Raw genomic sequence first — 13702 nt, 5'->3', positions numbered from 1 at the left:
AATATAAATGAAATATTTTTTTCTTTGCTTTCTTTATTGATACTGATTCGATTGCACTCAAAACAAACATTTTATTAAACTACTTGTATGGAATTTGGTTTTCAAAATCCCAAGGAAACTCTTTGATTTTCCGGGATAAAAAGTAGCCTATATCCGTGTCCGGGATGCAACTGTCTCCATACCACCCTACCCCTCTTGCCCTACGAATAGAACCCGACGTCTTTACAACTATAGGTTGTCATCGCTCATACGCTCAATCGTCAGTATTTTCATACCTCAGCAAATGGAGAGACGAAACTGCATAGACACACAACGCCACTGTCGGCGAACAGTTTGGCCACTTCGGCCACTCGCCTGATGTTCTCCTCCCGATCTTCCTTACTGAAGCCGAGGTTCTTGTTAAGCCCTGTCCTGATGTTGTCGCCATCTAAGCCGTATGCTGGGATACCTGTGATCAACGACAAATTGATAAGTTAACTTTTTACCCAACTATTGCAAAGCGAAAAGGAAGGGCTATGATTTTATGAAACAAAGAAATCTAATTTATTCCTCTTGTGCACAAGTATAAATAAACTTAAAATGAGAAGTTAGTAGTAGTTATTAATAAAATACTTAATAATTACTTAAAATGAGTTAAAAGTTTATCAGTCTAATTATGTATGTTTGTATTTACGTATGTTCCACCGTATCGCCCAAACTACTGAGTCGATATTGACGAATGAGATGTGAATCAATTCGTTATTATAGACTGGGTGAGATAGGTTACATTTTATAAGAATTAAATCAATATGATGGATGTTACATCGAAAAGAATGGGAGTCTCTGAAATTTTTCTTTTCTATATAAAATTCTTCGTAGATTTAGATTTATTCATTTATTCAATAAATAGAATTAGAATCGTGCAATAAATTTTATTGCACGATTCTAATTCTAATTCGAATAATAAAAAATGTTACATATTAAGTAGGTAGGTACATGTCACCATCTACCGTGCAATTATAAATATAAATACATTTCTATAGTACAATATTAAAATAATAATACATGTCTATATTAAAGCGATAGAAAAACGATTTTTCTCTATTTTAGCGTTTATTAAGAAAAGTAGTCAGGTTTTAGTTTTGTATTTTATCTTGTACTCTACAGAGTAAGTACACGTTGCAATGCACTCAGCTCAGCCAAAACACTTGTGTAAAAGGCTACTTAGCGTAACACTGGCCGGCTTGCCGACTCTTAACAAAAAATCGGTCAAGTGCGAGTCAGACGCGCATACGGTTCCGTACCATCGTACAAGAAGTAACACTTTTAATTTTTTTTTTAATTTTCATTGCGGCCATGTTTATTATTTGATGTTACAGCGGCAATAGTAGAAATACACATTCTGTGAAAATTTCAGCTCTCTACTGTACTCTGAACTGTAATAAGTTCACGAGATACAGCCCGCTGACAGACAGACGGATGGACAGCTGAGTCTTAGTAATATGGTCCCGTTGGCACTCTTTATGTACGGAACCCTACAAAGAAGGATGAAGGAAGGGAATGTGATTGGTTGGCACAGTAACCATTCTCTTAATAATGACTGTAATTTTCCACAACCTGATAATAATAATAAAATATTGCCAAAAAAATCAATGCCAAACGAACGGCATTTTTTTCAGATTTCTCGGATGAACAAAAAATCACTGCCTATTTGAACGCAGTAGAACGCACCTAAATACAATGAAACGCTTATAACTCAATAGTGACTGACTGATAAGAATTGGATTTTTTTCTCTTTAGGCTTGCCAAGGGTGCCAACGGGGCCATGTCCGTCCCCGGGATGCAAGTTACGAGTATCTCCGTACGAAACGTAAAAATCGGTTGAAAGGATGGGCCGTAAAAAGGTCAATATCAGTCAGATAAACAGACACACTTTCGCTTTCATAATGACTATCGTATTCCCGTGACTTCGTCCGCGTGGACTAGACAAATTTTGAACCCCTATTTTACCCCCTTAGGGGTTCAATTTTTAAAAATTCATTCCTAGGTGATATCTCCGTCATAATAGCTGCATGCCTTTCAGCCCGATCAGTCAAGTAGTGTGAGCTGAGCGTTTCTAGGTCAGTCAGTCAGTCAATCAGCAAGTCAGTCAGTCGCGTTTTGCTTTTGTATTATTTAGATAAAACATTTTGTCTTAGGTTATCATAATTCCGTTCATAACGTTGAAAATGAGTACTGACATCCGACTCTAGCGGGCACTATAAATAGGCCACTAACAACATGTGCCTAATTATGTAATCTACAATTGAGCACGTGGAAGGAAATCTCTGTGCAAGTACGTTCACCTATTGCATATTGTATTTAGGTATATGCAATATTTTTGGTATATAGTAGATTAATCTTTAAAATAATATTATGTACTAGTTGTACGTCTTTGGCCGCGAGGATTTAAGTAAAATGAATACTTGCCTTTAGAAAGGAGGTAAGCTTCAAGAGTGAATGCTATGCTGGTCTTGGCGGCTCCACTGAGGCCGGTGAACCAGACTGCTGCCGTGGAACGCTCTGCTACCGAGGGCTCTACTCCTTTTAGTCCTGGTCACTTGGTACTTTTATTTACGTAAATTAATGAATACTTGCCTTTAGAAACGAGGTAAGCTTCAAGAGCGAAAGCTATGCTGGTCTTGCCGGCACCACTGAGGCCAGTGAACCAGACTGTACTGCCACGGAACGCTCGGCTGCCGAGGGCTCTACTCCTTTTAGCCCTGGACACTTGGTGCTTTTGCTCCACTACATTTGTTGCTACTTGCGCGCACTGGAACAAAATAGATGCATCAAAGTCAAAGTCAAAAGTAAAGCAGATGATGAAAGGGACTCGCAGCATAGAGATACGACGCAAAGAGAAAGTTGAAACGGTGTGCTATTTATTACTGCGGAGACAATTCCGACCTAATAAAATTGCAAACAATAATGCTCGACTACTCTGCCACAAACGACCTAAAAAGTAAAAAAAAGCACGTTTGAAAATGGAGTCATAATGCCGCCATATTGTTTTTATTAATGATTTTAATTCTCTAACTTTAATTTTAATAACAGGGGCTAACAGCAAATTACCATGTTACATATGGGCCTATTTATTTAGTCATATTATTTATTATTTGCATCCTCGTGACTAATCAAGAAGTAGGTAATTTGCCCGCGTTGCATTGCGATTTGCAATAGTCCACGAAAATAATACTTTAGATCATGACCGTTACAATTTTTCCGATTCTGTATCAAACTTCAAGGTGACACAAATAATAACAATAGATTACAAATGCGGAAAATTCACAGTCGATTTGCTTTTAGGTTGTTTACACCTGCAACGGACACGTAGGTCTACCTATTTGATTCCGGTTAATTAAGAATCGGTTGAACAACTCGGGAACGCATTTAGGCATCGTCCACACCAGTCGTTTTGCTGCCGCCAAATCCGAGCAAGCGATACGCATTTCAATCCGAGAGCATTTAACTCGGTGCATAGACGTCAATGATACGGAAAGGAAGACTTGATTCTTGAAAGTTAAACCACAAAGATCAACACGTGAAAGATTGACTTGATGCCCAGGCATAAAAATCTGAGAAGACAACTTAATATAGTCAATGTTTAGTAATTTTCTCTTCAGAGTTCTTATTTGAGATTTTTTATAAATATGCATGTTACGATCATTAGACTTCCTCATATGAGGCTCTAAGAAAAAGTTTATAAATTTATAAAAAGTAATTAGGATAAGTTTAAGTATATTAAAAAAAATATTAAAGGATACTGCTAAACCTCTTTTTTAACTACTACGTAATTGAACGAAAAATTCGACAGTTCGCTAGGGCAAAGCACGTTGTACACTGTCACTTGAATGCTGCAAAGCGATAAAGCCGCCAATTGTACTTCTATGTGTGTTGTTTTTTTTTATAATAGCTAATACAATGAAGAATATTTCATTCACTCACTCTGAGCCTCACAAAGAGCTTGCTGACGTTCGCCGGCGTATTTTACGTTAAGTGTGAACGATGCCTAACCATTAGACCAGAAGTGATAGTAACATAATTAAACTTGACCTTAAACCAAAGGTTAAGTTTACAGTTTTAAAAGAATCTTACATCTATTTTGATTTGATAATTATAAAGTTAATAATAGCCGATGTTTCCTGTTACTATAATTGAACGGTAACCTACCCACTTTTTGATATGAGTGTGGTGTCTCCTAATTTTTTAAAGTATTAATTTCAAAACTTAAATTTTGTTATTGATTTTAACTGTGAAAACCAAAACCAAAAACGATCCAATCTAAATAGCAATTAGGTACTAATGGCTTATGCAACCTAGTTTTTAGACAAAGGATGCTTTGTTCAAAAGTTTAATAATAATTGCATCAATTAAATTCTCGACGAGGCTATAGGAACGTGATTTAAAATCATTGATTTTAATTTTGGTTCTAAAAGTACCTACCTAGTTGTTTTGATATACCCCAAATTTGGCCGAAATCCGTTAAGCAAAAGCAATGAACCGTGAAAAGTTAACAGACAAACAGACAGATAGACACTTTCTCCTTTTAATACTAATATGAATAATAAAGGAGACACAAGACTGATAAAAATCAGTCAAGTGCGAGTCGGACTCGCACACGAAGGGTTCCGTACCATCCGTAAGATTGTATGATACTAGCTTAACGACCACACAAATATCAAACCACTATTTTACCCCCTTAGGGGTTGAATTTTCAAAAATTCTTTGTCTACGTCATAATAGCTGCTATCTGCATGCCGAATTTCCGCCAGACCCGTCCAGTGGTTTAAACTGTGCGTTGATACATCAGTCAGTCAGCTCCATTCCGTATCATATTATATTTAGATTTTACTTTTTATTAATTTTTTTGATTTACATGGTGGCCATTTTGAAATTATTACTATTTGTTGTTATAATGGCAATAGAAATATACACTCTGTGCAACTCTTTACCTATTACGGTTCATAAGATACAGCCCGCTGACAGACAGAATAGGGTCCCATTGGCACCCAATGAGCACTTGAACTGTTTTGTTAGAATTAAGATTTGTAGATAGATGTGGGGTCGGCAGAACATGTCTTTTCTTCCACTCACTTCTGTCATACGTCAACGCATTTTCCATCCCTTTTACACACTGCACACATATCCTCTTTCACGCAATCCATCCACCTTTTCTTTGGTCTTCCTCTCCTCTTTTTTCCTTCCACATGCATATTTAACATTCTTCTAAAGATATGATTTTCTTTCTCCTGCCACTCTATATCATAATTGCGAAATACGACGTTATTAATCCCTTATCATTTACGAGTAAATAATGACTTTTTATTACACAAGATAACATACTTATGAGGATATCAAAGATTTTAATTCAAGTGTTTGTCTACATTCAACTTGTAATCGTGACATCCATTTTTTTTACTATCTATATAAATGCATTGGCCCTATCTCGAGTGATATGTTCATACTCGACGGTGCATCTTGATTCTTATATCTTGGTTTTTTCCGCGTGACATAATTCATACTAAAATTTACACCCTATTAAGCAGTCGGGGAGGTCGGGATAGTGTAGCTATCTGTCAGTGTAAGAATTTTCAGAATCGGATGATTAGTTCCGGAGATTACTCCTACATCCAAACTAACAAACTTTACCTTGTGACGTGGTGGGTTCTAAACTGGAAAGACGTTACTAAAGTACCCAGCTACTCATTATATCTAAAAATCTGAATTTGTAGTTACATCACCAAAAAAAATATTTAAATGTGTTAATGAACAAATAAGTATTTACATTTTACACTATTTACAATTTTCAAATTAAGATAACTATACCAAGTGGGGTATCTGATGAAAGGGCTTTACGTTACATTCTAAAACAGATTTTTAATTATTTTTATTCATCGTGCAAAATGTCGGAAAAATACCCGAGTACGGAACCTGCCTATGCGGAACGGAACGATGCGCGAGCCTGGTTACCTGGACACCACTACGGAACCCTAAAAATGCTAAATAGTAATCACTCTCAATGACTTCGTTGGTTGGTGTTAGCTGGCGGGCGTGCTCTGCCTTTTTGGAGTGTTTTTTTTGTTAAAACTGACTGGAAAGCGCTCTAAGGGGGTGCCGTGCGTATATCGGCGAGCGCCGGCACAGACGGGGTCCATACTTGTATAGTTTAAGGTAATTACTATTTGACAAATCGCAAAAATGCTGTACTTTGAAGTAAATTGTTTATTTTTCTAAAGCATTAACAGCTATTAAATACATGCAATTAAAAACTTCAGTTTGTGAAGATTATAAGGGCCTCTTTTTATTTAGTATACATTATCCCAATAAAAAAAAAAACCAAGTTGAAAACATTGCTGTTCGCAACTTGTTCTGTAAAAGTTTTCTTTAACATCTTGATACTTTGAAGCCAACCTCCAGAAAATGATATGTTTAGGTTTAGCAATCAATTTTAACTGTTAGTTTTATACTAAATGTTTTTCGTTTCTTAAATAATCTAAAACTAACCAAAAAACTTCCTGTGCTATTTATTTTCTTGCAGGCGCTCTATGGAATTCAGTGTCCACTGGACTGTCATGGCGGAAGGACTGTGCGCGTCATTTCGTCGCAAAATATTATTTAAAATGAATTTAAGCTTATTATTTTTGAATGAAAGTTGTGTTTATAATCGTTGAAAAATAAAATAGGGATTTTTTCATTTCTAAATGAAGCCTGCTTATATACTAAAATTTATTCGAAAGTTACGGTTTTACCAGGTAAATACTCGGAGGTTGTCATAGATTATGATGACAGATAGTAAGTGTTCTAAATAGGTATTATACCTATGTTTTTTAGGAGATAGCGCGCCTCGTTTCGGGCGCCGTGTTCCGAAATGGATTTCGTAGTAGTGCAAGTTTGGTGTAAGTCCCACATGACGGAGGGGTATGCGTCAGGCATTTCCTGTGTACAAAAAAAGACCTATATTTCGGATCCATTTTTCATCACTGACATCATGCACTATTCAAAGACTGGTCTTCAAGCATTGAGGAATTTTGGACGAGAGACATCTCGAAGGTTCCCGAAGGCTGCCTAACTGAGTTAGATTTGTCGGCTAGCTAGCTTTTTTTGAAATTGGACCTACTTAGCTGGATTGTGTGTTAGAGATTTCTTATGAGATATTATATGTACATAATATAACCATCATAAGGAAGCTCAGATTCATGCTGCGGGCAATGGGGAGAGCCTAAAGGTTGGAACGCCATTTCTGCGGCCGTGTTTCCTGCCATATATACCATAGATACCTGCAAGCCAAGAGTGAATAGGCATCTTCCAGGTAAGCGTGCTCCAACTTGGACCTCATCATTGCTTTCTTTAAAGCATGATTGTCGTCAAGCGCAAGCGCAAAGATTCAGGCGGCGCAAACCCGTAGCATGTGGAAGACCCTATTAAAGACCTATGTTCACTGTGGACGTCTGTCGGTTGATGTTGATGATTATGTCTTTAGTGCAAGTAGTTCAGTAGTTTCAGAGTTTATCGATAACAAACAAACAAACCTTTCCTCTTCATAATATATGTACTTAGTAGCGCAAACTTGGAAAAAATCTCGTGGAAACTCTTTGATTTTCCGAGATAAATGTCATTTTACCTGGCAGCCCTAATCAATTTTATCACTGATAATAATAACTAATTCATAACCGTTAAACCTAAGAGTCAAAATCTCGTTTTTCTAGTCGAGTTCCGTAGGCTCTTTGAACTCACCGCATCCCAAGAAAACCTACCAGTAGATGTAGGAATAATGGAAAGAGGTCACAACCCTCAGCAATAAAGAATACGATGCGGAGAGAGATGTCACTCTCAAGGTCTTTAAATGTATCCATGCAAAAAACCACGTCGACTGGTTGCTCCGTTGCAGCGTGATTGAATATTAAACCAACAAACACACTTTCGCATTTGAAATATGGCCAGTTATTATAAGAAACAGTTTAAATCTCTCTCTGCTCTCTGAGAGACGTTAGGCAAAGTGAACACGAATTATGACACTTCTGTGTTCTTATACAAGCTTAGGTCTCTCAATTTTGTCAATTAATGTCAAATTTCTTTCTCAGATCAAAACCTAGTAAGTGGTTTAAATTCAAGAGAAGTTTAGGCCGTAGTCTTCAACAAGAAACTCGGCGGTTGCTCTTTTCAAAGATTTGATATACAATATTAAATTGCTTAAAACGCACATAACTGAAAAGTTAGTAGTGCGTGATTCCAGGATCGAACCCCCGACCTTCGATTAGGAGGCGGACGTTCTAACCACTAGGCTATGACAGTTTTTAAATTAAAGGGGTTTAAATATTTTAGTGTGAAGACTGGCCTACACATTTATTCATTAGATGTGCATCACTTTCTTTTTTAGGGTTCCGTACCTCAAAATGAAAAACGGAGCTCTTAAAGGATCACTTTGTTGTCTGTCCATTTGTCCGTCCGTCCGTCAAGAAAACCTATACAGTACTTCCCGTTGATCTAGTATCACGAAATTTGTTCTCGGATTTATTCCTTTACTTGGGCTATGAGAGTTGAGACCTATCTACCTGCCCATAATTCTAGGTTAACGGGAAATACCCTATCGGTTTTCTTGACAGACACGACAGACGGACAGACGGACAGAAAGACAGACAACAAAGTGATCCTATAAGGGTCCCGTGTTTCCTTTTGAGATATGCAACCCTAAAAACATTATGTAAGTATGCAAAGTATTTCCCTTGCAAACCATATTTAACAGTTGACATGTAGAGGTCATTGACTTTTCCTATCTTACTTTTAAGTTTTAATGCATCATTAAGTATTTACTGTTTTGACATGGTATTTAGATAATGGGTGATATTTATTTTATTTAATCTAATTCCTTTGAAAAACTTAGTAAGGCGCATTAATCTATAAAAAACCTAGCCAGTTCATAGACTTACTATGTTTTAAAATGGTCAAAGCGACTTACTAGCTTTTAATTTTACTTTAATGTGGGTGTCCTTACAATATAACGGGACATACTATGAAAGTTAGGCTTATGACATAAAACGATTTTCGGAAAAATGACATTTACTTTGTTTTGATATGGGGCGGTCGATATAATTAGGTACTAGGGTAAAGGCTCAAGTAAATGAACAGATTGGACGTTTTTACATGTAATAAGAGCTGGAATAAAAAACCGGCTGATATACCTTTTTTAAATATTTTCTTACAAATTCTTACACTTTTTTCAATTTCAATTTCAAAACCGTGTTCCGTTCAAACCGTTCAAAAGTGCGTGTGCGTGCGTCCATGTGTGTGTGTGAGTGTGTGTGAGTATATACTTGTCTGTATGTTTGTACGAGTGTTTGTTAGTGTGGTATTGCGTTGTATAACCACATGAGTAGCGAACAGAGTCAAAGCTTCATACAAGCGCGCTACGATAGGTACACTACTACAAGCTTGAGGCGCGTGTGTGCGTGAGCACAGGCGCTACGTCGCGTACGGAGAGAAATCGGTTTATACCGGCTCGGCCTGTGCTCAAGCTCAGGGGCTGCAGTACACGTCGCGCGTCGTGTTTTCATTTAATTTAATGTTAATGATAATAATTTAAATAGTGTTTAAAATCTATTTTCTTGAACTGTCATAGATTTTGTTCAAAATCAATATCTGAGGATCCCTAGGATCACAAAACAGGATATTGTTACCAAATTTAAAAAAATCGACGCCATTTTGAAATTCTTTGTTAATTGACCGATTTCGTTCAAAATCGATATTTAGAGCTCCCTGGGATCACAAAATAAGAAACTGTTACCAAAATTTAAAAAAGTCGACGCCATTTTGAAATTCTTTGTAAATTGACCGATTTCGTTCAAAATCGATATTTAGAGCTCCCTGGGATCACGAAATAAGAAACTGTTACCAAAATTTAAAAAAGTCGACGCCATTTTGAAATTCTTTGTTAATTGACCGATTTCGTTCAAAATCGATATTTAGAGCTCCCTGGGATCACGAAATAAGAAACTGTTACCAAAATTTAAAAAAGTTGACGCCATTTTGAAATTCTTTGTTAATTGACCGATTTCGTTCAAAATCGATATTTAGAGCTCCCTGGGATCACGAAATAAGAAACTGTTACCAAAATTTAAAAAAGTCGACGCCATTTTGAAATTCTTTGTTAATTGACCGATTTCGTTCAAAATCGATATTTAGAGCTCCCTGGGATCACAAAATAGGAAACTGTAACCAAAATTTAAAAAAGTTGGCACCATTTATAATTCTTTCTAAATTGACTGATTTCGTTCAAAATCGATATTTAGATCTATCGATCGATATTTAAAGATCGATATTTAAACTAGGCAATCACAACAAAAACAAACTTTACCATCTTGTTGAACAAATAACTATTGTTAATTAAATTGTATCCTCCAGTGCCAACCCTACCAAAATAGTTATAAATTTTGCCTCTGTTTGCTACTCTGTGGTATAACACCATGTTAGTAAATCTTAGTATATTTTTAACCGACTTTAAAAAAAGGAAGAGGTTCTGAATTCGTCGGTATCTTTTTTTTTATGTATGTTCCCCGATTACTCAAAGACGCCTGGACCGATTTGGATTTTTTTTTGTTTGATAGGGTATACTTTGCAAGTGGTCCCATATAAATTTGGTAAAGATCTGATGAATATCTTTGAAGATGGAGAACAGAACTCCTCAATGGATAAGAGCAAATTCAATTTTTTTTTTAATGTATGTTCACCGATTGCTCAAAGACGCCTGGACCGATTTGGATTTTTTTTTTTTTGAAAAGCTAGGTATACTTTGCAGGTGGTCCCATATAAATTTAATGAAGTTCTGATGAATATCTTCTGACATGGAGAACAGAACTCCTCAATGGATAAGAGCAAATTGCTCGCGATCAGTGTAATTGCTTAGTAAACAGTAGGGTTTTAGCTGGGCATGGCACATTATTATAGTACAGTGGGGCCACTAAAAATTTTGAAATAAAAAATTTTCAAAAGAAAAATAAAACCGACTTCAAAAACCACAATAACTTAAATTATTTTTTACTTTTTAGTGTTTGTGATTTTGAAGTCGGTTTTATTTTTCTTTTGAATTTTTTTTATATTTATTCTGGTATTCTTCTTTCTTGGATATGGATCCCTCTTGGGTATCCCCATTTCTCTCTGTCTTTGGTACTATCAAGCTAATTTTCTCTCGCGATTTGCACAATAGCATTAGACCAACGCGTCTTCGGTCTACCTACCTGTTCTTCTTTCATCTGTAAAAATCGATACAATATGACCATTTGCATTTCAGTTTTAGGGCATGTCTCAAGGTGTCTGTAGGCTTTGTCTTTTTTCTTATGTCTTCAATTCTCACTTTGAATATTTTTTGCTTAATTTATGCACCTTGCCATCGCCCTTTAGCAAGTCACTATTTCTTTTTATATTCGTTGTCTGGACCCATGTTTGGCTGGCATAGGTAAGGCATGGCAGGATGCATGTATCTATAACGGATCTTTTAAGATGTACTGGGTAAGCTCCTTTCATTCTTTCCTTTTGTGCCCAGTAAAACAAGCATACTCGGGCTACTTTGAGAACCCATTAGCAGCTAACAGCAAGGCCTGGACTCCAATTTTTATATGTGGAAGCTGTATTTCCTCGTTGCGTTTATGAGCAAATAAGAATAGTTAACTACTTTTACTAAAAAAAAATTTTATAATTTGGCGCGAACCATCTAAACACCATGATGATTATTATTTCTGCGTTGTGAATATTACCAGAAGAAACAGCAAAAAAAATTGTTCCAAGCGGCTCTATTGTAACTTGCAGTCTGCAATTTGAACGATTCTGACTTCTGGTGATAAATCTGTACCTCAGCCCCAACCCAGTACCTCTAATCTACCATTTCAAGAACTTTCAGAAGGTAGTGACGATGTAGTGACTTTTTTACATCTCAACTTAGACCATTCAATCAAAATTATTTGGATCACTTAATGAGAGATCTTAGATTGTCTAAAAAGCATCAGAACATGTGGCTCAAAGGAACAAATCTGATAAAATCAGACACTTGTGTTACGGTATATTATTCTCACTACTCTTAACACATTCAGTAGCTGATGTTGCACTTCCAGCGACTTGGATGCAACAAGGGCGTTAAGTTTCATTTTCTCTGTAGTCATTTGGACTGTTTTCCAGAAAAAGGTGACTTTCAAACTAAGATAACTATACCAAAGGGGATAATATCATATGAAAGGGCTCTATTATACATTCTAAAACAGGTTTTATTTATTATTATTATGTAAAAGAGTTTTTGATTTATCGCGCAAAATGTAGAAAAAAATATACAATAAGTCAAAAACTGAAAATCTGACATTTTTTTTAAAATTCCAAGCCGAAAATATACTTAAGAATTTATTAATAGGAATCGAGAGTTTATGCACTAGATAGAGTTTGTTCATTCACTGAAATTCCCAGTTCATTTACTGGCAATTTATCCTTTTGTTAAATAAAATAATTTATAATAATTAATACCACGCATTTTTTTGCGTTTTTGATATTTAAATAATTTAAGAGTGTATACCTACTGTGTATAGACACAGATAAAAAAAAATATAAAAATTATATATAGAACGATTCTCATAATTATATCTTAATTTTAGGTCAAAGTCAGGGTAGTCCTTATTCGTTCATTTACTGGATCTTTTACCCTCCTACGTCAAAATACTAAAAGTCCGCGTAAATTTCGCAGATTGAAATGTCTGCTTGATTAATTGTCAATAGAGGGTCATGACATGTCGAAATTGCTAGTTTGAAGGGGAAATCGTCAATGTCATTCGCATAGGTTTTCCTCTTAACAACTTGTTACAAATAACTACAAACTTGACATTGGCTAATCTTTGTAAAAGCCAGACGAGAGAGAAAAAAAAAACACTCTCAATTTTCGTTAGACAGACTCAAGTATTTAAGCATCCGCATCTCGTCGCTAACGGCGCACCGTGTGGCTGTGGCGAGAGACTAATTTACCAGCACGCCGATCTTCATCATACAGAATGGCGGAGAAAGTCCGCGGTTTACGTAAAACAACACCGACATAATCAGTGGGAATGCATAAAATAGTTGCAACTGCGATCGTGGTAAGGGTTCCCACTTCATTGAGAATATTGGTTAGCGCTAATTTATTAGGGCTCCGTACCTCAAAAGGAAAAACGGAACCCTTATAGGATCAATTTGTTGTCTGTCTGTCTGTCTGTGAAGAAACCTATAGGGTACTTCCCGTTGTCCTAGAATCATGAAACTTGGCAGGTAGGTAGGTCGCATAGCACAGATACAGGAATAAATCTGAAAACCGCGAATTTGTGGTTATATCATTAAAAAAAAAATTAAAATGCGTTTCAATTTTCAAAGTAAGATAACTATACCAAGTGGGGTATCATATGAAGGGGCTTTACTTGTACATTCTAAAACAGATATTTATTTATTTTTATGTATAATTGTTTTTGATTTATCGTGTAAAATGTTGCAAAAAATACCCAAGTACGGAATCCTCAGTGCGCGAGTCTGACTCGCACTTGGCCGGTTTTTTTATTTTATTTCTTATTAGCTGTTTCCTGCAATTTCGTTTGCGTGCATTTAGTATTTTAAAGACCCTGTTGGAATTACTCAAAATCTTGTGTCATGTTAATTAGTCAGTTTATACTTTTATGAGCGTGATTTT

General features: G+C 36.1%; 1 protein-coding gene across 4 annotated transcripts in view; it reads right to left on the bottom strand.

The window, feature by feature from the left end:
• Window positions 1-13702, bottom strand: part of LOC123866852 (bifunctional 3'-phosphoadenosine 5'-phosphosulfate synthase) — a 32103-nt gene that overhangs the window by 9583 nt on the left and 8818 nt on the right. For 3 of the 4 annotated variants that reach the window (XR_006796269.1, XM_045908574.1, XM_045908573.1), the window contains exons 2-3: window positions 2617-2791; window positions 276-448 (exon numbers count right to left, since the gene is read on the bottom strand). Coding sequence is in view for 2 of the 4 variants with exons in the window: in XM_045908574.1 (XP_045764530.1) it covers window positions 276-448; window positions 2617-2791 (348 nt within the window). In the remaining 2 variants the exon portion in view is untranslated. Of the gene's footprint in view, window positions 1-275; window positions 449-2448; window positions 2569-2616; window positions 2792-13702 lie in introns of those variants that run through there. The other variant, XM_045908575.1, reaches the window with a different exon arrangement.

The sequence above is a fragment of the Maniola jurtina genome, chromosome 7 (assembly GCF_905333055.1).
Source record: "Maniola jurtina chromosome 7, ilManJurt1.1, whole genome shotgun sequence".
Classification (NCBI taxonomy): Eukaryota; Metazoa; Arthropoda; class Insecta; order Lepidoptera; family Nymphalidae; genus Maniola; species Maniola jurtina.
The sequence above is the reverse complement of the archived record's forward strand: the minus strand, read 5'-3'. Positions and strand labels throughout refer to the sequence as shown.